The sequence below is a fragment of the Betta splendens genome, chromosome 4, assembly GCF_900634795.4.
Source record: "Betta splendens chromosome 4, fBetSpl5.4, whole genome shotgun sequence".
Taxonomy (NCBI): Eukaryota; Metazoa; Chordata; class Actinopteri; order Anabantiformes; family Osphronemidae; genus Betta; species Betta splendens.
Window position 1 is genome coordinate 6,410,873 of NC_040884.2, and position 27,500 is coordinate 6,438,372.

The 27,500-nt window shown below is 49.2% G+C and overlaps 2 protein-coding genes across 10 annotated transcripts in view; one reads left to right on the forward strand and one right to left on the reverse strand.

Annotated features, from left to right (window-relative positions):
• tle2a (TLE family member 2, transcriptional corepressor a) overlaps positions 1-7,007 on the forward strand; it is a 29,932-nt gene extending 22,925 nt beyond the window's left edge. For all 3 annotated transcript variants that reach the window (XM_029148385.3, XM_029148387.3, XM_029148388.3), the window contains exons 8-20: positions 296-312; positions 818-913; positions 1,405-1,449; positions 1,754-1,915; positions 2,217-2,343; positions 3,144-3,343; positions 3,686-3,765; positions 3,887-4,136; positions 4,231-4,478; positions 4,584-4,731; positions 4,855-5,005; positions 5,663-5,739; positions 5,912-7,007. In XM_029148385.3, the coding sequence (XP_029004218.1) occupies positions 296-312; positions 818-913; positions 1,405-1,449; positions 1,754-1,915; positions 2,217-2,343; positions 3,144-3,343; positions 3,686-3,765; positions 3,887-4,136; positions 4,231-4,478; positions 4,584-4,731; positions 4,855-5,005; positions 5,663-5,739; positions 5,912-6,019 (1,709 nt within the window). In that variant the 3' untranslated portion in view covers positions 6,020-7,007. The remainder of the gene's footprint in view (positions 1-295; positions 313-817; positions 914-1,404; positions 1,450-1,753; positions 1,916-2,216; positions 2,344-3,143; positions 3,344-3,685; positions 3,766-3,886; positions 4,137-4,230; positions 4,479-4,583; positions 4,732-4,854; positions 5,006-5,662; positions 5,740-5,911) is intronic.
• Positions 7,008-8,518: 1,511 nt separating this feature from the next.
• Positions 8,519-27,500, reverse strand: part of tle2b (TLE family member 2, transcriptional corepressor b) — a 53,192-nt gene continuing 34,210 nt past the window's right edge. For 3 of the 7 annotated variants that reach the window (XM_055507730.1, XM_029148389.3, XM_055507733.1), the window contains 16 exons: positions 26,947-27,009; positions 25,409-25,483; positions 23,890-24,070; positions 22,747-22,763; positions 20,883-21,023; positions 19,621-19,674; positions 16,399-16,566; positions 16,146-16,305; positions 15,744-15,913; positions 15,323-15,399; positions 14,375-14,624; positions 14,026-14,273; positions 13,612-13,759; positions 13,338-13,488; positions 13,139-13,215; positions 8,519-11,243 (listed from right to left, as the gene is read on the reverse strand). In XM_055507730.1, the coding sequence (XP_055363705.1) occupies positions 11,136-11,243; positions 13,139-13,215; positions 13,338-13,488; positions 13,612-13,759; positions 14,026-14,273; positions 14,375-14,624; positions 15,323-15,399; positions 15,744-15,913; positions 16,146-16,305; positions 16,399-16,566; positions 19,621-19,674; positions 20,883-21,023; positions 22,747-22,763; positions 23,890-24,070; positions 25,409-25,483; positions 26,947-27,009 (2,088 nt within the window). In that variant the 3' untranslated portion in view covers positions 8,519-11,135. Of the gene's footprint in view, positions 11,244-13,138; positions 13,216-13,337; positions 13,489-13,611; positions 13,760-14,025; positions 14,274-14,374; positions 14,625-15,322; positions 15,400-15,743; positions 15,914-16,145; positions 16,306-16,398; positions 16,567-19,620; positions 19,675-20,882; positions 21,024-22,746; positions 22,764-23,889; positions 24,071-25,408; positions 25,484-26,946; positions 27,010-27,388 lie in introns of all 7 variants that reach the window. The other 4 variants (XM_055507731.1, XM_029148391.3, XM_029148393.3 and 1 more) reach the window with 3 other exon arrangements.

The following is a 27,500-nucleotide window of genomic DNA, read 5'->3' on the forward strand; positions in this document are numbered from 1 at the left end:
AAGGCTTAAATGATGCATGCGTCCTTATTGGTCTAAGTCAGGGTTCAGTGAAAGTGTCTGGTCCTGGGACAAAAGCTGAGGAGGGAGAGGAGGTTGGCTCCAGTGATTCTGATGATTGAGTGTTGCTGATAATAACTCTCCTGCAGGATATGTCTGAGTCGCGTGCTGCACAGTGATGTAGAGTGGTGGCAGATGATCCCGTATTCATGTCTGTTTGTGTGTGTCTGTGTCTGCGTTCGCTGTGCTGCGTTCCTGGTGCCTGGATGTGTTTCCCGCTCCCACCTGCAATGAGCAGACCGTGAAGCAGGACCGGTGAGTACAAATCACCACACAGCCACATTTATATGCTGAGTTCACACACTTTCCACCATTGTTCTACTTTTATTAATTGGCAAAAAAGCCAATTCAACACTTTAGATCTATCCAGTCTATCTGTATATGCAGAAAGAGACTGTGGAAGCGTGTTCAGACCCCTCTGGTCCTCGCTGCCCCAGTGACGAAAACATCTCCGTACTTTCCTTCACTCCCACAGCGAGTTGGCCGATCGATGCAGCCTGATATTTTTTCACATTCATCTCCACAACTTATGAGCCTGACATGATTTATGCAGTCCCTCTCACCTCATTATCACCCTCTTCCCTTCGTCTTTGCCCTGATTCCCTTGTCTTCGCTCCTCTGCCCCTCCCGCCTCCTCCTCCTCCTCCTCCTCCGTGCGTCCCTGTGTACACCCCCGCTTTGTTCTTTGCCTCGCTTGCTCCGTCTTCTCTAAATCTAATCCTCCGTCTCCTCCCCCCGTGCCCCTCTCCTCTCTCTGCAGAGCTCTCTGTCCAATGGGGATAAGGGTCGCGCTGCAGAGTACCTCAGCAACGGCAAGAAGAGGAAGGCGGATGAGAAGGAGTTTATGACGGACTATGTGAGTGCATGCTGCAAAATGTTTCACTAAAAACTATGGAGATCTGCTCCATTTTAGACTAATATAAACCCCCACCCACTGGAAAAGCTGAAATATTGTACAACAATGTAAGAAATTAGTTCTGGTTCTAAGAGAAGTTAAGTAGAGCAGATATTGTGATAATAAGTTCAGCTTTATTGGTTTGCTCAACCTCAATTACAAGTTACAAACATGAGTTTCACCTCTCCAAGTTCAGCATCCAAATGTGATTATCTATTGCGTTTAGTTCCGAGCATTAATGTCAAAAAGAGACATTTAATTTTTCCTCCGTTTGCCTTGCAACAAATAAAGGGTCTTGAGAAAGTTCAGAAAATGTTTTAATGCATAGGCTTCTGCTCAGCCTCTGCTTTTATGTGACGCCGAGCGTGTTGTATGTTTTTCCATGTAATCTACATACATCACCCAGAAAAGTAAGAGCGCGTTCTCGCTTTCCCTTCTCTCCTATCTCACAGGGCAGCGATGCGGACAAGAGTGATGATAATTTGGTGGTAGATGAGGTTAGTAGGCGGCTGTTGGCCTCACTTCAATGCTTTAATCTGCATACATCATGTAAACACACCCAGCAGGACAAGCTGAAGAATAATAATAATAACTATGCTCTCCCTGTCCTCCTCCTCTGTCTCAGCCTGTTTCCAGTACAAAGTGACACCCTGGTCTAAACCGTTTACACATTTATACCTAAATGTATTGAAACGTTTACTTTCTTCAAAGCCAACGTCTTCCTACTGCTGCAGAATGAGAGACCGTGTCACTCTTCCGTGCGTCTCCTGGGGTGTAAAGCGCTGTCTCGTTTGAATGCAGGACCCGTCGTCCCCCCGCAGCGTGCAGTCCTACTCCTCCAGGGAGAACGGTTTGGACAAGATGCCCCCCTCCCGAAAGGAGGGCCCGCCCCAGGCCAGCCCCACCTCCCTGGCCTCCTCCAGCAGCGCTGCCTCCCCCTCCCGCGGCAAAGAGCCCCCACAGGTAGACAAACACATCATTTCGCTCGCAGTTAAGTGGACCACACACGACTGTAAAGGACAAATGTTTAAGCCATTTTTGCTGTGTGTGTGCGCGTGCGTGCGTGTACTTCATCTCAGTCTTATTGTGCTGTATATTTAACATCCCACACACATTCAGTGTGCCACTGACATCCCACGGTGCTCCTCAGTCATTCTTACTGTCACCCTCCTCCCTGCCTGACTTCATCCTGTTAGAGACGTCTGCTTATTCACTGTCTCTCTGGTCATTGAATTCATTTTCTTCTTCTTATTCTCTGCTCTAGCGGGAGAAGTCCAGTACTCCAGGTATGAAGCCAGGGACCCCCATGTCCCAGGAGTCTAACACTCCAGGACCTAGTGGACCACCCCAGTTCAGACCTGTGCCAGGAAAGCCTGGTGTTGACCCCCTCGGTAAGGACCACACGCTTAAACTGGACCTTTATTATTAAAAGCCAAGTGATCTTCCCAAAGCTCACAGCTTTTGTTAGTGTGAAGAAAACAGGTTAAACATTACTGAGAAAATGAATTTGTGGTTTTGTTTTATTGGCATGTTGCTGAGGAGACCAAAATATAAATGTCTCCAAGCTTCATGTCTCAGGGGCAGCAGCTTTCACTCGACACATGGGATCAATTAAAAACTATGAATCTGTGTTTGCGGAGCGCGGTTTCTAGCGTGTACCGGCTTTGTTACATGCAGGGATTCTATCAGCATCGGGTCGTAGTAGTTGGTATGAGTGTCAGCCAGCTCCCCACCGCCGACCACCATCTGGACTTAATAAGCAGCTGTGGGCAAAAATATTCAGAGCGCCTCACTTTTTAAATGGAAAGATTAGGGGAGGTGATGGACTGTGACTGTGAGCTGCTTCATAATGAGCCTCCATCTATCGCAGTGTATCTCTTTCTCTTTTTTTCGCACCTGTTAGCCGTGGCTCAGCTCGCGCACAAACGCGCTCGTAGGTGCAGCTGCACACGTACAAAGAGGACGGGGGATGTTTATGTTGCAGCGCACGCACGTTGGGATACGGGCTCGCTGCAGGAGGCGTCGGCGGCCAGCAGGGGGCAGTGGTGGTCTAGGTCCGTAGCGGCCCTTCCTTTTGTCAGTCAGAGCTGTCTCTGCAGAGCCGGTCACCTCCATAGGCAGCCTATCGGAGCCTCATGACGTATGAGTGTGAATTACTGCAAATCTGCCCTTTCTCCTCTCCTCCCATCAGCGCTAGGCCTCAGGAACCCACTGGCGGTACAGGGAGCGTACCCCCCGGGGGCGTTCGGCCTGCCCCCTCCGGGCGTGAACGGGGACCTGCCCGGGGCGGCGGGCTACGGCGCCGGCCTCCACCTGGTCTCGCCCCAGATGAACGGAGCCGCGGCGGCGGCGGCAGCAGCGGCTGCCGCGGGCTACGGACGGTCCCCCGTGGTGAGCTCCACGCTCGGCACATAATTTGTCTTTTCAGTGTCACAGTCACTTGTAAAACCTCAGCACACAAACACAGCAAGGCAAAAGTGAGGACATATGGAAAATGGAAACTCGCAGAGAACGGAGAGGCCGATACGTCCTTTTATCATGAAGTATCTACAACCTTGGCTCTTGAAAAATCTCTGCTTTTATGTGATCTCATTTTATTCTGATCTTTCATCTAATGTGGCCTCTGTATTAACCATTCATAAACGTGAACTGTGCTCCTCTCCTTTTATCTCGCGTCTTTCTTGCCGGTGTCTTTATTTTTGATTTCCTCACTCTTGGCTCTGTCTCTTCCAGGTGGGCTATGAGTCTCCACACCCACATATGAGGGTCCCTGGGCTGCCTGCCAGCCTCCAGTCGGCCGCCTCTGGGAAACCGTAGGTTCCCTCTGCATTTGCTCATTCAACACCTCACCTGTTCACTGCCGACTGCACTCAGAAGACCGGATGTGAAACACAGGAGATTGATTTAGTTGAAATGCCTCCGTCCCTCCTCCAGGGCCTACTCGTTCCACGTGAGCGCCGACGGCCAGATGCAGCCGGTGCCCTTTCCCCCCGACGCCCTGCTGGGCCCGGGGATCCCTCGGCACGCGCGCCAGATCCACACGCTGAGCCACGGCGAGGTGGTGTGCGCCGTCACCATCAGCACCTCCACGCGCCACGTCTACACCGGAGGGAAGGGCTGCGTCAAGGTGTGGGACATCAGCCAGCCGGGCAGCAAGAGCCCCATGGCACAGCTGGACTGCCTGGTGAGACGAGGGGGTTCTCCTGGCTTTGCTCGAGAATCTATAGTCTGAGATACAGGATGTAAATAACATTCCCTCCTCCGCTGTGTCCGTTCAGAACAGGGATAACTACATCCGCTCCTGCAAGTTGCTCTCCGACGGACGCACTCTGATCGTGGGCGGCGAGGCCAGCACGCTGTCGATCTGGGACTTGGCCACGCCCACTCCCCGCATCAAGGCGGAGCTGACCTCGTCGGCCCCCGCCTGCTACGCCCTGGCCATCTCCCCCGACAACAAGGTCTGCTTCTCCTGCTGCAGCGACGGCAACATCGTGGTCTGGGACCTTCACAACCAGACGCTGGTCAGGTGAGAGCGGTCGTTACCAGCATCACACCATGTTTGAAACCAAAGGGCGCTAGAATTGAAGAATGGATCCAGTGTCACTTCATCTCGTCAACCACGTCCCTGCAGGCAGTTCCAGGGCCACACGGACGGCGCCAGCTGCATCGACATCTCCAACGACGGCACCAAGCTGTGGACGGGAGGGCTGGACAACACGGTGCGCTGCTGGGACCTCCGAGAGGGACGGCAGCTGCAGCAGCACGACTTCACCTCGCAGGTACGAGGTCACATGACGGGTTCACGCAGTCCTGGCTCATAGACATGAAGGCTGATAATCAGCTATGGTCAATGCTTCTCCTTTTCCACATGTCGTTCTCTTCTTCCCTCCCGCCTCCTCCAGATCTTCTCTCTGGGCTACTGTCCCACAGGCGAGTGGCTGGCTGTGGGGATGGAGAGCAGCAACGTGGAAGTCCTGCACGTCTCCAAACCTGACAAGTACCAGCTGCACCTGCACGAGAGCTGTGTCCTCTCGCTGAAGTTCGCCTACTGCGGTACGCGCACGCACACACACATACACACACACATACACCCACATCCTTATGGTGATATAAAAGTGGAGCCCCCCATAATGCCTTCCCTAGCCCCTCACCCTAACCATCACAAACAAAGACAGACATTTAACCCTTGCTCTAATTTGAACCAAACCTCAATTCTAATTCTCAGTTCTCAGCCCAAAAATCACATATTGATCCCTCAAAAAGGCCTTTAGAGTTGTGGGGCCCAGGCAAAGGACCCCACAAGTGACCATAGGGCCCCCCCCTTTGGTAGAAAAACAAGGATTTTGGGCCCCACTTCACTGTAATTGTAAGGAAACACACACACACACACACACACACACACACACACACACACACACACACACACACACACACACACACACACACACACACACACACACACACACACACACACACACACACACACACACAAGATTGATGGTTTGGTTACATCACATTACCTGAGGGTATTTAATCACAGGGAAGCAGAACAAATCCTCTTCTCTCATTATTCAGAAGCAGCTCCTTCCTCTTTTTTTCCCCTCCCCTCGTCTCCCATTCTTTACAAAAGCAGCTTTTGCTTTCAGCCGTCGCTGTATCTCTTCCCTGGTTTATCTGTTGATGAGTGTGTGTGCGTGTTTCGTCCTGTAGGTAAATGGTTCGTGAGCACAGGCAAAGATAACCTGCTGAATGCGTGGAGGACACCTTACGGATCCAGCATATTCCAGGTAAAACCAGAATTTGCACTCAGAATTTCGCAGTCATGACATCATGTTTTGTCATTGTCAAATGATCTGTACTGGAAACAATGTAGTTGTTTAGTAATTAACATGCATGTGAATATTTTGCACTATTTATGGATAATGATATTGGCTAACACAACTTCCTGCGTGCGTTCAGTCCAAGGAGTCGTCGTCCGTTCTCAGCTGTGACATCTCCCCCGATGACCAGTTCATCGTCACCGGCTCCGGGGACAAGAAGGCCACGGTCTACGAAGTCATCTACTAAACTGTGACTGGACGGGAAAAGTGGAACCAGCACTGACGCTCCTCCTGCACCAATGACTGTACAGGGCGTCGGTGACATGGACGACGAGACGCTCGAGTCGTACTTTGTTGTTTTGTTTACGTTTGTGAAAGACATGAGAAGGAGAAGCCTCGAGGCACAAAGTCAGATCTCTGGAAAAAAGAAACTTTTAACTTTTGAATACTCTGAGAATGCTGGTTAGTCTATAGCTGCGCAATTGTGGGATGCCTCCAAAGAACTTTTTTGGTTGCTTTTTTTTCCTTTTTTTTAAAAAAAACAAAGTAAAACCTCTGTAGTGAACAAGAAATTAGTAAAAAGTATTTTTTTAGTCTTTGAATTTTTCGCAAGCGGTTGGACATGACGTGGAAAGCGACTGAGACTTGGGGGAGGGTTCAGGGGCTGGAAACACGTAATGGAAAAATATCCACATCCTACGCTGTGTAAAGAGTCCCAGCTTGGCCCGGTCTGGCCCGGTCCGGTCCAGCCCAGTCTGTCTGCTCCTCGGGGGCAGCAGATGCGTGACAGATGGCAGGATCGTGTGCTGTGAGGTTTCAACCTTTTTTTTTTTTTTTTTTTTTTCGTCTCCTGTTTAAGTTTCAGCAGCAACATGATTGTATTATCTCCAATACATACATGGCAGAACAGAACAGGGCTCAGTTTCCTCTAAAGTGTCCTAACAGTCAGTTTAATCCTTTTTATTATCATAAGAATAAAGATGAACCTCTGAGAAAGTGTTTGAGGGACTCAAATAATTGTGAAGAGAGAAAATAAAAGCCACTTCCAGCAGCTCCAGCGCGTACGCTCCAGTTCTGGGGCGTCGTCAGCGTTTCATCTGAATCCTTAACATGAAGTTAGACTTTCTGTTGTATTCGTTAGGGCACATATAGGCAGACAGGCGTTTTCACAACTGCATCATGATCCTTGAATCTTGCTATATATGGACATGTAAATAAAGTTCTCTAAAGCCAAACCGAAGGGTACCTGTCATTGGATTTGATGTGAAATGACCAGTGTTGCTTTTGTAGTATCAGTCAAACCATAGTGCAGTTGTGTTTGTGTTCCCAACTAGTCAAATTTTACTTCTACATTTAAACAAGGGGGAAAAATAGACTGTATTTATCTGTTTAAAGCATAAACGTTGGAGAAGTTCTGCTCTCAGCTGGAGCCAAGCGGCACAAATGACAATGACAAACAAAAGGATGTGAACGTCGAGCATCGCTGTGCGATGGAAATGCTTCGCTGTCAGTCTCAGGAAGCGCAGCAGCACAAAACCTTCATCTTCTGGGTGCCTCGGGATTCGAACCCGCAGCGTGAGGCCGGGCTCGCGGCTCCTCCGTGGGCGGAGCTCGCGCCAAACGAAAACAAGCGCGCCGTTGCTGGATGTTTGCGCTGAGTCAGCGCGCGGCGTGGAGCCAAAGGTGATCTGCAGGACAAAAGGCTGTGGGATAGATTATTACAGCAAAAACACCCAGGAGAGAGTTCTTCAGTGATTATGGGGAGGGTGGCGGCCGTGCTGCCAAGAAAAGCCTTAACTGCAGGAGGAAGTCTGAGTAAATGGGTTTATCTCCTGTGCATAGCGAGTGACAGGTGGATAATAAATAATTTAGCTTCATTTCATTCCTTTCGGTGCGAGAGTGAAACGCAGCGTTTTGACCTTGTGGCCCGTTTTCTGAGCGGCACCATATTCCTGTTAATACCCGTGGTATCGTTGCAGAGCGGCCCCAGGGCTCTTATGGCGTTTTATATCGCCTGCCTGATGAGCGCTACGTGTGATTTTAGAGGATTTTAGCACAGGAGGGGCGGCTTTTAAAATAAGCAGTGAATTAAGAATCTCTGCTACTATTTTAACAAAGCACATATATCTTTCAGATATTCTGCCTGTCTGTTGTTTTTTTGTTTTGGATGTAAATGAGGACCAGTATATCTGTCTTTATTTGATGCGTGACCTTTACTTGGTGGCGGTTGTGTTTTCATTCCATCGTCAGTCGTGCTTGTTTGACTCGACCCAATGTTTGTTCCCTTATTATTGGGAGCGTATCAGACGAGTGACTCACTGACGTCACTGAATGAGTAACTGGCTTCCTCCTTTCTTGTTTTTGATAGTTTCTTATTTTATTCTCCTCTCCATGACACAAACCCTGATTATTATTTTTTTTAATCTTTAATAGACCGTCTCGCTTGCTGCTCCTCCCCATGGTTGGATGAATTTGTCTGTTACTGTACCATCATAGGTTCCAGGAGCAGACACGTCTGCTGTAGCTCGGACCGGCTCCATCCATGGGCTTTTATGGTCTGAATCCTGAGCAGATTTTAATACAGGTTCATTTTATCCTTATTGAAACTTGTCATTTGAGCTGATTATCTTATTTATTATTTGTATGTTGTTTCATTTTCAGGAAATATTACAACCAGTGTTTGTTCTGGTTTTCTTCTTTGACCTGTAGATGATCCTATAGGTATGGATACTTAGACACCAGGAGGGATGATCACACGTTTGGTTTATTTTTCACACATAGTATTTCATGTACAGCACATGGGAAACGCATCAGAAGGGAAGACAAAGTGCATTTAAAAAAAAAGTTCCTTGGCTTTTAAAAAGACAAACTTAACACAAGGTTTTAAAAATGGGGATGAGGGGAAAAAAGAGTTTTATACTTTTGGAACAAAGAAAGCACAGGCAGGAAAAGACATTACTGACAAAAGTATCAAATACAATGTCCCAGATATTCACGCTATACCACCGAATGCATAGCCATTATACAGCATCGATCTGAGTAGTATACAAGCTTGTTAATGGGGTGGGTTCTCGTTTAGGTCTGCCTGTGGCTGCGGCTAGAAAGGGAACGAGGCAGGCGAAGGCATTGAACTGTACAGATGACGACTCAGCCGCTGTAAGAAGTCCCTCAGAAAACGTCTGTCCCGGTCTAACGCCGCTGAGTTAAACATGGAAACATCTCGCTAGGATATTATACAGCTGAACTAAGTTGCATACGGTGATGTCAGGTTCTGGCCGCGTCACCAACCGCTGGACCCGCCGAGGACGATCACTGGCGTCGTCCCTTCAGCAGAAGTGAGCGCGCATGCAGGGAAAAAGGTGGGGCCCCTTTTAAAGGCTAAAATCAGTCACGGTGCCGCCGCCGACGGCTGTACACGAACCAAATGCAACAGAAACAGCATCATCACGCGATAAGGACTGGAAACAGACAAGAGCACGTTCACGAGCACGTTGGGGGGGGAAAGGGAACAAAAATGGGCAACGGTGGACGAAAGGTCACAACCTCGTTGTTACACGCGCACGGTCGCCATCACCAAGGATGCACAGGTTCAAAGAAAAGGAAGTAGAAAAACAAAAGTAGTTTTCCGCTTGAGTGAGTTTCCATGTGTGAGCGCGTCCCCCATCACGTAAACTGTTCATAGGCTTCTAATGAGACAAACGAGTGATAAAGAAAAAGCTTGAAATGGGCCTCGTTAGTGTACATGTTGGTGACGCGCTGCAGGAGCAGAGAGCTCTGATGTACAAGGACACAGCTTTAAATGAGACGGGGTCTGACGTTTGGGGAAATATTCTTAGGTGGAGTGGTTTCCACAGCAGGACTGATGACTCTTCCTGTAAGGCCTCTAAATCTCACTAATGCATAACGACTTTAGTTTAAACTAATAGCAACTAATCTGTTTCATGGGGGTTTATGTGCTCAACTACGTTGGCCGTCCAACAAGGAGCTCGTCTTCTTTGGCTGCTAGAAAACTAGAAAACGTCTTCATCATGTGTTAGTTCAGCGGGTCGGTGCTAAAATACGCAGCACTAGGTCAGACGGCCGGAAGGGGCTGTGTCCGTCCTGATGCAGAAGGAATGAGCGTGAAGGCGTTCGTCTGAACTCACGGCGCGAGATGCAGCGGCGCGAGCAACGGGCGACTCAGACAAACGCGGGAGCTCATGTGGCCTGCGAGGGAACACGGGCGACGGCCGGCTGCATGAAGTCTGAGAGGAGGCGGATTAGGCGGCGCTGGGGGCGGCGGTAATTCGCCCTGTTGTCAGCGTCGCCGTGCAGCCGGCGCCGCTGCTTCACGGAGCTGACAGCGCCTTTAATGAGAGTGAGTGCAGCGCCCGGTGTCAGGAGAACAATCCAGAGGAATTAGGGGGAACAGCTCGGCTGATGTTCTCTGTTTGTGTCTCTGGGCCCTGGGAGAATCCCATTGACTCGGCTGCTCATTAGACGCTGCCTTTGTCAGACCAAAGTAAAATAGATATTAGGCAGAGAGACGGGGGCCGGGGAGGGCTGCCATGAATGTTTAATTGGGTGCTCTGCGTGGCGTGTGTGTGTGTGTCCTATGATTACCTCACCGCGTGCAGCCGCGTGCGTGCGTGCGTGCGTGCGTGCGTGCGTGCGTGCGTGCGTGCGTGCGTGCGTGCGTGCGTGCGTGCGTGCGTGCGGATATCTGAAGCGTCATCGTTCCCCGGCTCCTGACACCTCTCGCTGGGGAGAGCGAGCTGCGGCGTCAGCCTCATTAAGGCTTCCACTGTCTGGCTAATGAATCGATTGTGTGGTATCAGTGCTCCTGGCTGGCGCTCCCACAGTGCTGCTCCGCGCCTCCTCTGGGGGCCTCCCTTCCAGTGAGCTCTTAATCAGGAAACAGCCCTAATTACCCTGCCTTCTCCTCTTCATCCTCCTCTTCCTCCCTTTCATTGCTCTTCCTTCCGCACGCTGGCTTTCTCTCCTCTTTTATCCTCCCGACTTTATCTTCATGCTCCACCGCCCTTTCTCTTTGTCCTGCTTATCTTAGCCGCTTCCCTTTTTGCCTCTCTCTCGACTGTCATGCCTCATTCTTGGGTGAAAAGTGGGAGGGGGAGGAGGAGGAAGTGGGCAGCTGGGAGCCTCCACGGTAGCTTATATCACAGCGAGGGGAGAGGGGTGACGTATCAGGGGTGAGGGACAGGATGGAGACGAAGCTGCTGCTGCTGCTGCTGCTGCTGCTGCTGCTGCTGCTGCTGCTGATGATGATGTAGCGCGGGTGTCGAGCAGCGGACAGGGCCGGTGGTGGAGCCTCCTCCCGTTCCCGGGCACCACCCTGGAGTCCTGTCCCGTCCTCGTCCCGGCCCTCAGTACACCACCTCGTAAACCGTGGCCTTCTTGTCCCCCGAGCCCGTCACTATGTACTTGTCGTCCGGCGAGACGTCGCAGCTCAGCACGGACGAAGACTCCTTGGACTGGAAGAAGAGGGGAGAAGGGGACAGAGGGAGAAAAACAAACACAAAGACCTTAGAAAAGATATGAGTCACCGCTTAATACTCAATCACACAAGACATATTTGCATTTCAAAACACTTGGCAATTATTTCCAAACAGACAACTCCACAGCTCCAGGATGCTGACTCATTCGTCTGCTTCAGCGTGAGACACGCTTCGCTTTCATCCTCGCTCGCTCTCTCTCTCTCTCTCTCTGGAGAGAAGCAGCCTCATTAGCTGCAGGTTGGAGCTAGCAGCTAGTAGCACAATGCACGTCCTCTGTGTCTGAGGCCCAGAACCCCGGGCACCTGACTGTAGAACATCTACATCATGTTTATCTTCCTGCACTTGGCAGCGCCTCCTCCTCATGTCACAGCGGAACTGTCCGTCATCAGGCCAGTGGTGAGAGGCCGTTTCACCCAGGGCCCCGCGTCCTACACCAGCGTGGCCGGTTGGGGGGGGACACTGACCGTCCTCTGGCTGCAGAGGGTATCAGATTTTTTCTTTACCTCCTGAAAGAACTTCTACATGCGTTTTTAAACGCCTTATGTGTCAAGATATTAACGTCACTGAAAGTCTCTCTTTTGTCTAAAGGTAATATTTAGTTAGGGTTACTATTCACTGTCAATTATTTTGAGCTATAATATAATCAAATTTCCTATTATGTCCAACACAGGGCTCTTAAATTTTTATCACATTAGACCAAGAGGCAGCAGAAAGAACATGTGGCATTTCTGCTGTAAAAATGGACCCTTGACAGATTATTTTTCCTTCACTACATTACTTATGCCAGTTCAGTTCAATTGAATACTACCAAGCATTTAAAAGGACAAAAAGCAAATTACACCGCACTGTAATTAGCACTTGGTCTGATGATGCCATCAGATACAGCAGAAGCTCAGAACCAAAACCCCAGGAGACCCTTGACAATATGAAAAAAAACCAGCTCAGCTTATTGTCAAAAAACGACAAAGGAACAGAGAGAGAGAAGGGGAATGTTCATGGACAGTATTCAGAGAATGTGGACAACAGGAATGGGAGAAAAGGTGGAAAAAGAATTTAAATTATGGATGAGAAGATCAGAGCACAAAGATAAACAAAATACAAGGATGCAGAAAAAGGCTGAAACAGATTAGTGGAGATGAGCAGGCACAGGAGGGAAGACAACAACAAGGCCGTATAAAGGGAGAGGTTAGAGCCGAGCAAGGAGACGAGAACGGGAAAGAATGCTGATAAAGTGGAGGAGAGGACGAAGGAGAGAGAGCAGCTCTGTGTAACACGGTGACAGGAGGGAGCGTTTGGCATTTGGATAACAAAGCAGACAGCAGCATTCTCCCTTCAGTCCACGGGGAGAGACAGGAGCCGCCAACCCTGCAGCCCGCACACATACACACTAACGCATATACACACACACACTAAAGCACGCACACGCATCCACAAACAGGTGAAACCTGAATGTGATAATTTGGGAAATGTTGAAACGTATTTTTAGCTGAGCCAGTTTGGGTGTGAGTTCATTTAAGCCGGTGTGTGTGTGTGTGTGTGTGTGTGTGTGTGTGTGTGTGTGTGTGTGTGTGTGTGTGTGTGTGTGTGTGTGTGTGTGTGTGTGTGTGTGTGTGTGTGTACGCACCGGGACAACAATCAACAGGAAAAACAGACGACTCTGCAGTCCCAATATGCTCACACATAAATATTTATCTTTACAAATATATTACAAATATGGATGTGGAAAAGTGTGTGTGTGTGTGTGTGTGTGTGTGTGTGTGTGTGTGTGTGTGTGTGTGTGTGTGTGTGTGTGTGTGTGTGTGTGTGTGTGTGTGCGTGCGTGTGCGTGTGTAAAGCATAAACCTCCTCAGAGCTCTGCATTCATCTCTCACCTGGAAAATGCTGGCTCCATATGGTGTCCTCCACGCATTTAACAGATTGTCTTTTCCGGTGCTCACGAACCACTTGCCTGAAACCACGCAGAGACACGCACAACATCGGAGGTTAAAAAGGGGAAAGGTGAGAACAACGAGACGTAATCGGAGTCTCATAGCCTGTGAGTGGAAGGCTGCAGGAGTCTGGGGCGCGTACCGCAGTAGGCGAACTTCAGCGAGAGGACACAGCTCTCGTGCAGGTGCAGCTGGTACTTGTCAGGTTTGGAGACGTGCAGGACTTCCACGTTGCTGCTCTCCATCCCCACAGCCAGCCACTCGCCTGTGGGACAGTAGCCCAGAGAGAAGATCTGGAGGAGGCGGGAGGGAAGAAGAGAACGACATGTGGAAAAGGAGAAGCATTGACCATAGCTGATTATCAGCCTTCATGTCTATGAGCCAGGACTGCGTGAACCCGTCATGTGACCTCGTACCTGCGAGGTGAAGTCGTGCTGCTGCAGCTGCCGTCCCTCTCGGAGGTCCCAGCAGCGCACCGTGTTGTCCAGCCCTCCCGTCCACAGCTTGGTGCCGTCGTTGGAGATGTCGATGCAGCTGGCGCCGTCCGTGTGGCCCTGGAACTGCCTGCAGGGGCGCAGCGGATTCAGGGACGAGCACGTGCTTTTTCTGCTCGTGTCAGGTCATATTTAATTTACCGCCACTGCTCTCACCTCCGCTACACATGATTCTCTTTATCTGAGCCTCGCCTTAATCTTCCCAGGGTTCTTTAAGTCCTGTCTTGGCCTAATCTGTCTGTTGTGTCTCATCTTTTTTTACTGATGGCTAGTTCATCCCTCCACCTCTGACCTGGTTTGGTGAGGAAGCCCCAGACGCCATCGCTCTGCTCTCACCTGACCAGCGTCTGGTTGTGAAGGTCCCAGACCACGATGTTGCCGTCGCTGCAGCAGGAGAAGCAGACCTTGTTGTCGGGGGAGATGGCCAGGGCGTAGCAGGCGGGGGCCGACGAGGTCAGCTCCGCCTTGATGCGAGGAGTGGGCGTGGCCAAGTCCCAGATCGACAGCGTGCTGGCCTCGCCGCCCACGATCAGAGTGCGTCCGTCGGGAAGGATTTTACAAGAACGGATGTAGTTATCCCTGTTCTGAACGGACACAGCGGAGGAGGGAATGTTATTTACATCCTGTATCTCAGACTATAGATTCTCGAGCAAAGCCAGGAGAACCCCCTCCTCCCGCGTCTCACCAGGCAGTCCAGCTGTGCCATGGGGCTCTTGCTGCCCGGCTGGCTGATGTCCCACACCTTGACGCAGCCCTTCCCTCCGGTGTAGACGTGGCGCGTGGAGGTGCTGATGGTGACGGCGCACACCACCTCGCCATGGCTCAGCGTGTGGATCTGGCGCGCGTGCCGAGGGATCCCCGGGCCCAGCAGGGCGTCGGGGGGAAAGGGCACCGGCTGCATCTGGCCGTCGGCGCTCACGTGGAACGAGTAGGCGCTGGAGGAGGCAGAATCAATCAATGTGTGAACCACAGCTAAAAATAGAGTTCATTTAAACGCGGTTCAGTGGAGAAAATGACTGGATTGTACTAAGATATTATTCACCTAATGAATAGATGCTTCAGTTCATGTATAAAACCTGCAGGTAAACACACACACAACAGCAACAGCCACACACATCAGTGCTGAAACCATAATGGCCTTAAAGTCCAGTAATGTTCCTCTGAGTCCTGGCAATTACCTGGCCGAGTGTAGCTGTGGGCGGGAAAGCGTAATGGTGGAGTGTATTACAGAGCAGAGCCAGTGTGGCATCGCTAATGGCTGATCAATACCGGAGCAGTTGGACGCCAGGGCAGTTTTATGATTTCTAATTAGCACCGCAAGAGCGACGAGGAATTGCTTCTGTGCCGCGGACGACAGAAACAACGCCATTGTTCAGAAGGACGGTGCGAGATTGTGCTGAAGCAGCTGCTCTGGACGTTCGAGGCTCTGAAAAGCCCCGAGTGCTGTACAGAAAAACACAGCGGGAGGCTGAAAGAAGCGCATTTCTACCCAGCCTTCATACGTTTCTGTCCTTCGTCACTAATAACATGAAAGGAAGAAAACAGGATTCGTTTAAGGCTTGTGAACCCTACGTTCACCATGAGCATAACGTGGTAGAACGTGTATCTGAGCCCAGTGTAAGCATTGACTTACGGTTTGCCCCCCGAGGAGCCAGGCAGAGAGGAGGACAGGCCTGGAGCCCTCAGGTGAGAGCGAGAGTCATACGCCACCTGGTGGAAATAAGACAGGCGACAATCAGTGACCGGAGCCCGAGCATTGACTTCTACAAGAACATAAGAGAGTCCAGACTGAAGCGTGAGCCTGACAACGACGTGTGAGACAAGCCATGAAGCTGGGTACACAGGAAAGTCTCTATCTGAACAACTCCCAATTGAAGTGAATCAGGCGATGCAAACATTTTTATTTGTGCCTGTAATGAATGCACAACGCTGGCTGATAACGCAGGACACATTAATCCAGTGTGAGGCTGCTGCTGTCACAGTCGGAGGGTTGGACCTCATACGGAACTATAAATCAAACCTTGGCAGGGAGCAATAATTTGGCCTTTGCTCACCATGGGGCTCCGGGAGTAGGCGCTGGCCGCCGCGCTGATTTGTGGGGAAAGAGTGAGCGCTCCCCCGAAGCCTCCCGGGCTGGCCAGCTCCCCGTTCAGCCCTGCATGGGACACCACGCCAAAATGAGCCGGGTATGAACCAGGGGGCACAGACATGGGGCTGCGGAGAGCTGGGGAGGGAGGCAAACAGAGGAGGGAAGGAGTTGAGGGGCGGAAAGGCAGCGTGGGAACAGTAGGCAGCGCACAAACAGTCACAGAGGGGCTGAGAAGAAGGAACTTTTTCTTAACTTCAACTGTAACACCAGCAAAAGCAACAGCAACCTCTAATAATAGATAAATAAATGTTCAGAACTTTTGCCTTGATTGGTTTCATCACATTCATCTCGTGTGAGGCTGTCTCACCAAGCGGGTCGGCGCCAGTTGCTGCTTTGCTGACCAGTCGCAGACAGGAGGTGCTGGGACCGGGCGCTCCGGGGGCTCCCGGGGCTCCAGGGGTCAGGGCCTCACGATGGGACGGCGATGGGGTGCCAGATTTGGACATTGGAGACTGAGACTTATCCATCTGTATAGGATTCAAAGACAAACCACGACTCTGAGCCCCGTTCCGCCGCTCAAACCCCACCTGTCGGCAGCTCTGTGACTGTGGGAGTCTCACCTGCGCCGGGTCCTTGGCCTTTCCCGGGGTGGGACTGCGGGGGTTCGGGGTGGAGGGGGCCTCTGCTGTGTTTGAAGATCCAGGGAGCTCCTTCCTCAGGGTGGGAGCTCGGTCCAAACCGTTCCCGTGGGGGGAGTGGGGAGGGCTGCCTGCAGGAGAGTTCGGCTCCTGAGTGAAGGATGAAATAGAAAAAAAGGAAAAGGTCACAGTGAGAGTCTGGGCCTCCAGGAGCCTCTTTATCATGACTTCATTATGATACTTTCCCTTTAGAGGTTTCGTCTTGAAATTGAATTCTGTACCAGTTTTATTTTAAGCATGGTGGCTGGTTGGGAGGCGGTGCAGCAGCGTGCCGACCCTGGATGTGGCTGGTTCTGGTGCTAGCGAGGTGCTGAGCAATCAAATATAGATTTGTTTGTAATGCAAACCTCGTTTCACTGTTTACCTTGCGATCGTTACAACAAACGATTGAATGTTTGTCACCATGGCAACTTCATTGACTCGCTTCCCAAAAAACTATTACAACACTATTACTCCAGCTGAACTTTTTACAGCTGCGTTGTCTCACCGGTTCCTCAATCAGAACCCTGTGTTTGATTTGTTGAATCATTATAGAATCAGACAAAGTAACTTTCTGCCAGGTTCTTTACTTTGTCTCTCATTTGTAATTTCAGCTACAAGGACTGATGTTGGTCCTGTGAAAAAAACGCACAAACACACACATTTTTCTTATTGTTTAGATGTTACAGCAGCTGCTTTAATGGTTTTCAAACATTACAAATATGCTGAAGATTCACAACAAAACCTTTTATATCACAGTCAATATTGCAATTTATACCTTCTATTGTTAGAGATGGGAGAACATTAGGGGAACACGTTGTCACTGACGAGTGTGGAGATGGCGATAATGCTGCTCTTACTGCTGCTTTCATCACTGGAGCTGCAGCTTCCACTGTTGAGCCACTGCTGCCTCCCCCAGAACAGAGTGCTGGAGTAAGCACTTCTCACCGTGTTACAGCCACCAGCACACACACACACACACACACACACACACACACACACACACACACACACACACACACACACACACACACACACACACACACACACACACACACACTCCCTCCTTCTGTCGTTACACACATTTCTAATATTTGTTTCCTTATTTGCTTTTGTGCCCGTTTCTAAATCACACATGAGACCAGCTCCCCTTTTGTGTGCAATATCCAAATACCGAAGGCTTAGATAAAACATATTTTGGTACACTGCAAGAAGCATTTAAAGAACGAAAATATTCCAGGGGCATAAACGGCTTTGCATATATTAAATGAAGCAGACAGCGGTTATCTAATGAGAGAACAGAGGAGGGAAGCAGTGGGTGGAGCGCGGTGAGAGGAGTGGGTAAGAAGAAGAAGAAGAAGAAGAAGAAGAAGAAGAAGAAAGAAAAAAAAGGTGGAGAGGCAGAGGGAGAAAGGTTTAAAGAGGTTGGAGAGAAAAAAACAAATCAGGCACAGAAGTGGAAGATGAGAAGACACGGACTGAGACAAAGTGTGTGTGCTTGGACAGACACGGTTCACAAGAAGAGAACACAAACAGTGGCAGCTGATAATGAGCTTACATAGCAGCTCTTCCTATTTACAAGGAAACGGCAGCAGAGAGCTGAACTAGCGACATACCTGATTCACACACACACAGACACACACAGACACACGCACGCACGCACGCACGCGCAAGTTTATCCTCTTCTGGAAACAAACTAGCAACCTAAACAAAAACTAAAGCACATTATTGTGTGTGAGCGTGTGTGTGTGGCTAGAACACAAAATCAAAATCAGGCCTAAGACTGATCAGTCATGCCATTTAAACAATTACGAAAAAATCTTTCTTTATGACTGTAGGATTAATCTGTTAATTTAAATTGTAAGTGTTCTTCAGAATATAAATGTAATTTTGTGTGTCTCAAATTTGGCTTTAAACTAATTAGGTAATAATAAAACAGATCATCCATTCCAAGTACCCACATTTATAGTTACGTGTCATAAATACAGGAGTGACCACACAGTGTTACATGTTTGCAGACACACACACACACACACACACACACACACACACACACACACACACACACACACACACACACACACACACACACACACACACACAGAGCATGGAGTACTCGTTGTGACTTTCATTCATTTCCTTGATGCTGATCCTCTAACCTTTACACAACACTAACAAACTGGAGAAAGAGGAAGTAATTGTTGCTAATTCATGCTAAAAACACAGACTTTTAGTCCCAAAAAAAAGAGCAAATATGTGTGTAAACCTGAACCGACAGGGTTATCCAGAGGACGGAGCGCTGTTCTGAGCTCTGCCAACTACATCCATAGTTATTCTTGTGAGCAGCAGCCGTCCTCCCGACGAGAGATTCATGCTTTATTCATATGTGGGCTGCAGCACTGTGTCAGGGAGCTTCTGCCGGATAAAAGCTGCTTGTAACTTGTGGCTTCATAAGGAAATCAAAGATATTTTTTGTAACAGGATGTTCGGCTCTTGCACAAGGATATAGGTATGAGGGGATGTGTGTTGTATAAGTTCTGTGACTGTCTTAGATGCTTTCCACAGTGGAAATAGTGGATGTGAAATATTGAGTAAACACCAGTGGTGAACATGGAATATTTTAAAGAAAGTTTGTTCTTTGGCTCAGATGTGCGACTTTTCTCAGCATAGTTTCTCAGACTTGAAGGAAACTGTCCACTTATGTGAATATTCACACAACTGAGTTTTACGCATTTTTCCACCTTGTACTTGAGAAATAAAATAACAGTTAAAGGAATATATGAATAAATTACTCTCTCAGATGGTACAGACACACTATTTAATATTATATGAGTTACCTAGTAGCTGTAGAGGCGCTTCAATACATCTGCGATAATGCTGTAATATTTGAAGGCTTTGCTGAAGTATATAGACACAAAAGATGAGGAGCCCTCAGAGAGTTTATAGAAATTACTGTCTTTGCATTGATGTTATAAACAGCTACTGATTTACAGTTATAAATCTGGACTCTTGGGTCTCATGGTGCATGTTCACTCCTTTCAGTTCTGATTTTCCACCATGTTCTAAAGGCGACGTCTGTCTGTTCAGATGCTAGAGAAGCTGAACAGCGGCGATGAAGTGACAAAACGTCATAAAAGGAGGCAGATGAGGTCATTTGCAACTTGCCTCATTGGAGACGTCCACCACAAGATTGTCCTCACTCTTGTCTCCGTCACTGTCCTGAGGAGCCAAGAAGACATGAACGAGACAAAATGAGAAATACAATATACAAGTTCCCAGCATTCTTTAAGAAAACGTGTTGTTCTCGCCATCATACTCATATACATTGTCAGTGGACAGTATGTGTATGTAGATAACTTTATTAATAATGATGGAACCCAGATCAATACATCAATAGCCCTGGCTGCTCTTTGCTTTGCTTCGCTGTGTCCATGCAACATTTATTAGCATGGAGCGACCATGCACCATATTTTCTCAAGCAACATCTTCCTCATACAACACTGTTTTGATCTCTCTGTCTCACACTCACACACACAGAAACACACACACACACACACACACACACACACACACACACACACACACACACACACACACACACACACACACACACACACACACACACACTTGCTCTTTCTCCATCATGGCACAATTTTGCTCTCCGTCTCGCCATCGCTCTCTCTTTCTGTCTCTCTCCTTTTCGCTGGGGTGAGAACGATGGCACTTAGTCACTATGGCAACAGCGCTTTGATGTGATCATGGCCTGATATTCCTATTGACATCAGTGTGGAGTGACATCAGTAGCTAATTATACAGAGCCCAAACAGCCCTGTATCTGCAGCCTTTTCCTAGAACAAAAACACAGAAACGGACAGCGAGGGAGACAGAGATGGGGGACGGAGAGGGGGGTAAAAACGGAAAGAAAACAGAGGACGGTGATAAAGAGACAAAGAGAGATAGAGAGAGCGCGAGGCAAAGGGGGAAAAATGAGAGCTGTAATGTGTCTCGACAGAAAGCAAAGGCAGGGAAAACATTCAGAAAGTGGAAACTATCTTGTTCTCCCTGAAACTAATGGGAAGATTTAGGCTGTTGTTGTTGCCGCCAAACTGATTTCGCTGGAGGCCGTCGTTCACAGGCCGACGCCGGGTGTCAATCAATCCTCCAGATTGCAAAGACACAGCCATCTAATTCATTACAGCTATCTGCCTTGGCCATCTCTCTTCTGGCATTACATCGCCTCTGGCACCTTGCTTCTTCCCAGCGGACCCATCCAAACCAAACACAGCTCTAATTGGCTGTGGGGCCCAACCCTGTGCGGCCCAGGATGTCATAGGCGACGCCACAGACGCACACACACGCACTTCGTACGTGTGGGACTTGTAATGCGCGTTGGTGAATTATTTAGGTGTGGGAAGACAAACGCGTACATAGGAGTGCGGTGGGAGAGGCTCTTTGTCGTCACAGCGCCTCCTCTTGGCCTCGGGTCCTCCCTGCGAGGAGGAGTAACCTCCAGATGGGCCCTGGCGCTCCTCAGCGGGCTGACTGTCTGTCGATGACACCGACTTACTCTGGAGGACGACAGCAACACAAAGAAAGGATTATTCAATAACTGAGGCAAAGATGAGGAGAAACACAGTGGACAGAACATGTGCGTTAACAGAAAGTCCAACCCAGCACACATCAGCACACAGCAGAGCAGCACATGTGGGCAGGGGAAAACCCCTAAAGCCAGCGTGGTTGGTGGTTGGTGCCCCCCCCGACACCCGGCCCTCATGTAAAATATGTCTCTCATTACTTGCAGTATAGCTGTGCAGGCACATATAAAATACAGCCTGGCCCGGTGCCTGCACTCAGAACAGAAGATCAAGGCGTTGTGTTTGTGTTGTTGTTGTGTTGCGGCAGGGGCCAGAGGTTTTGGTGAAGGCCACTTGTCACCCTCTGTCCCCCAGTGAGCTTGACAAGAGCAGTGAGTCACACAGGAAGGAGCCCACGGAAGTAGATTTAAACAGGAGGGGAAAAACACACACACATGCACACGCATACACGCACGCACGCACGCACGCACGCACGCACGCACGCACGCACGCACGCACGCACGCACGCACGCACGCACACACACACACACACACACACACACACACACACACACACACACACACACACACACACACACACACACACACACACACTTCCCTGTCTCCTACTCCTTCTTGCTCCTGACCCCCCAAAACTTATTCCACTGGTGTCTGTTCCCAAACGCTGCAACGCTTGGCTGAGTCCAGCACAGCCCTCAACTCGTGAGAGAAATATTTCCCTGGTGCTTGACAATCAGCATTGTGTTTGGCAATTAAATTATGCTAAGGGCTTCATTGCGGAGAGAGCGAGAGAGAGGGAGGGAAATAAAGCCTGCAGCGCTTAAATCATTTTCATTTTGCAATAAACGCCAGAACAAAGACTTGCTGGTATTTTTTAACAACCTTTGCCCCAATGTTCCTACTTTCTTCTGTCTCTTCAGTCTCTCACGGTTTCCTTTACCAATTTCACTGTCCACCTCCCTCCAACTCTGCTCCCTTTGTTATCAGCAGCTCAACTGATGAAGGAGTGCTGTCTCTGCTAGTCAGCAAACAATAAATAATAAATAAAGGATCAACAGAAGGATTAACATACATGTCTTACACTACAAACAAGGAGGTTTAGTCACGGACTGCTCAGACGGCTCATCCGTGCATCCATGGTCTCCACTACAGTAGGAGCTGATGCATTGTTGACCAGCTCAAGCTAAAGCTTCTGCAAATCGCGTTCTGTTGGGAAACAACTGATGCATTTCAGTAATGGAATCTATCTTGTGGCAATTTTTTTCAACTTATTGTGGCATTTTTATTTTCTCCAAACAGGCCGCTCTGTGCAGTGTTTGCCATTAAATGGGTTTTAATCCTCGTGCCTTGTTCCGTGCGCGAGAACATTTGTGGCGCCGATAAACCAACAGTTGGTCGTTCACCAGTTCTCTCCCAGATCGCAGTGAAACGCTGGGAGCTCAGATGTTGGTGTAATGTAGAATGTAATGCGTCTCCTCCGCTGGCTGAGCTCCAGCGATGCACAGCTCCCCTCCTTTTTTTTTAGAGGCCACTTTGCAGCGCGTCTCCATTTCCCCCCGTTTATCACTGTCACACACACACACACACACACACACACACACACACACACACACACACACACACACACACACGGACACGGTGAAACGTGGCCGTGCAAAACACTCGCATCAATGTGCGCACACGCGCAGCTACTCACCCTGCTGGGAGCTCCCTCTGGGACGAGGCAGAGGGGGGAGAGAGAGGGGGGAGAGAGGGGGAGAAAGAAGAGTTTGACGTCAGTGCTGATAATAACTGCCCCCAGTCGGCCAAGGTTAGGCCGAACTACCACTGCTCCTCTAATACAGACACAGACGCACTATTGTGCTGATTCCTGCCCGCTCTCCATCGCTTCCCTCTGTCTGGACTCAGACAAAGCCGCCGTCTTCGCCTGCTGCCACGCTCAACGCTCACTATCTTCTCGCTCGTTCTTCCTCTCGTACGTAAGGACCGAGACGCACGCAGCCGCAGACGCGCATGCAGTGATCTCTCTATCTTTGAGCCGCTCTGCGTTCACTCGCTCCTGATTCGTTTCTTTCTTTCTAGCGCGCGGTTTATTCATGAGAAAGTCTCTCTTGGCTCGGTGCCTGAAACAGAGCACGGAGAAAAGATATTCTATCGGGGTGAATGAAAGTTCACCGGGAGAGAGCGTTCCCCCTGCGTTCGCGAGAGCACATGAATACAACTGTCCATATTATGACAGCAATCCAACCGCTGAGGTTCAGGTTCGGTAAAAAAAAGGTGACTTGCCAAACAAAAGAGATCCCTGTCTCCGCTGATGCACGCTCGCGCTTTGCACTTCATCTGGTCTAAAGCGATAAAATTGTCTATTTTTCATTCTGCCGCTTTTGTCAGACTCTAGTATGAAATAATCTAAAACAGCCTCACATTTCCTGAAGAAAAGGACAATTGTCACATGCTTGATTTGTGTTTGGTTTCTTTCTGGACGCCTTCCCAGAGTCTGCTACTCTATCTCCGCATCGACCCGTTAAACATCTTAAAATGGTCAATAGTGTAATTGATTTTCAATAATAGGACATTTTGTGGAGATTAACCCGAAACACAAGCCAGTACACAGATTTTTATTACCGAAAGAATTCTACGTTTTATAGCTGTGGGGCCCTGAACTGCCCTGATTGAATCCTGCTGTAAATGTCACAGTTTTACTCTATTATCAATCATAATAGTAATCCCATCAATGCTGTATTGTGTCTATTGTGTTGTCATAATGTTTGTCATTAATTCACTTTTATTAGTAGCCTTGAAGATGAATGTTAGGGATTAAATGTCTGCACTTGTTTACCTCTCAGATGCTCTGGATCCAGGTGATTGCGCTCGTCTTTAGATGCGAGGTGCGCCGACACGCCCAGCGCCCCGGTCAGCGCCAGGAGCCCGGAGCCCCCCGCCCCGAGGGACAGGCCCGACGGGTGCGGCGTCAGGGGGATGCCAGGGGCATGGTGAGACAGGTGCTGGAGCTGGTGCTGCTGTGGCCACAGGGAAAGACAGGAGTGGGGAGGAGGGCGGGTCGTACAAGGGGTGGGTGGTTAAAATAGACAATGTAAATAAGAAATAAATGGATAGTAGGAGAGGAGGAGGATACAAAATAGAAGGGCAAGGAAGAGTCAAGAGGGACAGGAGGGAGGGAGAAGGTGAATGAAACGAGATCCACATGGAGCGCTCAGCAGCGAGACAGAAAAATAAGGTGAGGAAAGAAAGAATGTTAAAGAGATTAGTGGATTAAGAGGTGAGAGAAGAGGACGCCGAGAACCAGAAAGACAAAAGAAGGAAGGAGGGACACAGGGAACGCAGAGGACGGTGGGGTGGACACCAAGAGGTGACAAAAACGGGACGAGGGGGGATGAAGCAGGAACAGGCAGAGTCAAAGATGAGAAAGTCGAGAAACAGGAAAATGACGGCGAAGGCAGTGAAAAGTGGAGGAGATTTAGATAAACAGTAAAAAGACGACGGGAAGAGAGGGTGAGTGAGCACCGGAAGAGAGGAAGGAACAGAAGAGAGAGAGCGAGAGACCAAGATAAGACATAGCAAAAACAATGGGAGAGAAGAAATGAGGACAGGGCCAAAGCCAGAGGAAGAGAACGATAAAAGATTACAACAGCAGAGACGAGCGAAGCCGAAGAGGAAATAAACACAGAGGGACGGAGGAGGAAGAAAAGGAGAGATAAGAATACGGAGAGTAAAGAGCAGAGGAGCAGCCGCAGACAAAGGAAGGCTATTATCCCAACGGGAGCATTATGATGCGCTTCTGTCAGGTCCGTGTGAGACGCACGCACACACACACACACACACACACACACACACACACACACACACACACACACACACACACACACACACACACACACACACACACACACACACACACACAGGCGTTGGAGGCACCGCTGTTTGTGGTGGTGCAAGGAACAAAGGCCTTTAAATAGACAGTAATGTGATCAGTGCTCTGACAGGCTCTGGAAAGTCCCCTCTGCTCCACTACTCAGCATCGCGCGTCTGCACGCGTGCACTTGAGGAGACGGATGCGACGCGAGCGTGTGTCGGTCGGCTTACATCCACGGTCAAGTCATTAGGCCGCACGAGCCACAAGGCATCCGTTGTTCGGAGGGAGCTAACGATAAGCAACAGGCTGCAAGAGTTTTAACAGCACCTGAAGACGGTGGGAGGTTTAGTATCCACAGCATCCCATGCTTATGGGGCCGATCCACAACCTGGATGAACACCTCACCCCAACACTATGACGGGAAGTGTATTGGGCGTGTATTTGTCGACGCGTGAGTGTGTTGTCATGAATGGAGGGGACTCACCCCGATGATGGCGTTGAGCTCGGCCATGGTGACCTGCTTGGCCCGCTCCACTGCCTGGACCACCTGCTGCTGATGCTGCACACACATGCACACAACACGTTGAGCCAGTCATCACAAGGCTTTGTCTTGTGTCTTGTCAACACACATAATGGAAAGAAAACTGGCATTCGAGGCACACAAGCAGAAACGCACACTTGGTTCATCACAATCTGCCGCGTTTGGAGACAGACTCACACATAAGTGAGTGTGTGTGAATGTGTGTGGGTGTGTGTGGGTGTTGGGTTCCGTTTACACAAACCCTCAATGTAATCACACAAACGCAAATATGCAGTGTAGTGCACACACACACACACACACACACACACACACACACACACACACACACACACACACACACACACACACACACACACACACACAGTGTCAATATTGCTCAAGCTGACAGAGCTGTGACCTTCTGTCTCCAGGGAGCAGCCTTATCACACTCACAGACACAAAGGAGTGTGTCAGCACATTTGTCCTCCAATCTACACACACTCACTCACGGCCGCAACACACGCACGCAAACACACATGCACACACACACACACACACGCACACACACACACACGCAAACACACGCACACACTAATAATCCATCTTCTCCAGTTTGATTAGGTGGAGATTTAACTGTAGCTTCAGTTGGAATTACTGTAGCTCCTATGCAGAAATATCCTTAGTCCTTTAATTCATTTAGAAACAATACGATCAAGCTAAAAATACAATTTATGACTGTTAAAGGCTTAATAACATTCCACAGAATTACCTCTAATGCCATTACAAGGAAAATAAGCACTAATAAAACCTATTAGTGTTAATGATCAGCTGATGTGATGTGAAGACAGAAAAGTTGCTTTAATCATAACTGTGTCATGGTTTGACGGAGTGTTAGAGATTTCCTACATCTGTGTCCTTCCTATTAACGCATGCCAAAAAATTCCCAACATTGTCCAAACAAAATAATTAACAACAAATGGAACTGAGATCAATTACATTTATTCTGGCGTTCCTCATGTGCAATATTTAACCGAACCGACAATTTTTTTAAATTTATTCATTTAATTAGCCAGATGTTGTGTTTAATGAAGATACACAGCATTTAATGAAAAGGGGATTTGAAAAAAATCCATTTGTTGATTGAGTTTCCTTGAAATGGAGAAAGCGAGTTATCGAGGCCGCCTGCAATAAATGTGATCGTTCCCACAAAAGCAGTTGACGAAAAAAATGAAGGCAAATGAGCTCTGTTTGTCATTAATATTCAGAAATTAATACAATGTGAAGTTGTACTTACTTCTACACAGTAAATTAGAACCACTCCAGATGGAATATTTAAAGTTCAACCCTGACGTTACATTGAAACGTCTGTTATTTACAGCAAATATAATATAAATGTCTTTACTTTTCTAAACGCACAGAAAAGCTGCAAACAGGCTGAAATGGGAGTGTTGCACTGCTGAATAGGTGCGCTCTGCTCCGTGTCTGGCAGCGGTGGCACTTACCTCTTGAGAGAGGAAGGGGATGATCTGAGCACAGATGGCACTGAGACGCTTGACGATCTCCGCCTGTGGTGGAGCAGGAGGACAGGAGGAGAGAGAGGAGAAGGACGTGTGACTGTGGGAGTACACGGAGCATATGATGCACCCTTACAGCACATTGAAGGCACCCTCCTAATGAGCGCGGGGTCGGGTGGGCGACGGCCGCGCGAGGCTGAGAGCGGAGAAATGTGGGGGCGAACGACGGGGAGGACGGATGCAGGCGGCATCGAGCGCCAGCCATCATCGCTCCTTCAGCGCCATCACACCCTCATTTGCTTCGGCCGCGCACACTCGTGCCCTCTTCAGTCTTTGGCCGTCTCCGTTTCTCACTCCCGCTCGCAAACAAACACAACCCCCCCCCCTGTCTGCGAGCGCAAAGGGAGAAACCCTCAGAGAATCTCCCCACCTGTCACAGTCGCCGCTCGCTGCCATTTCATTTGTCCCGTCCCCAAATCTCGTAAAATCCATAAAAATGCTTTCTGTTGCTCTGGAAATGGTGAATAACATCTTGCTCCCTG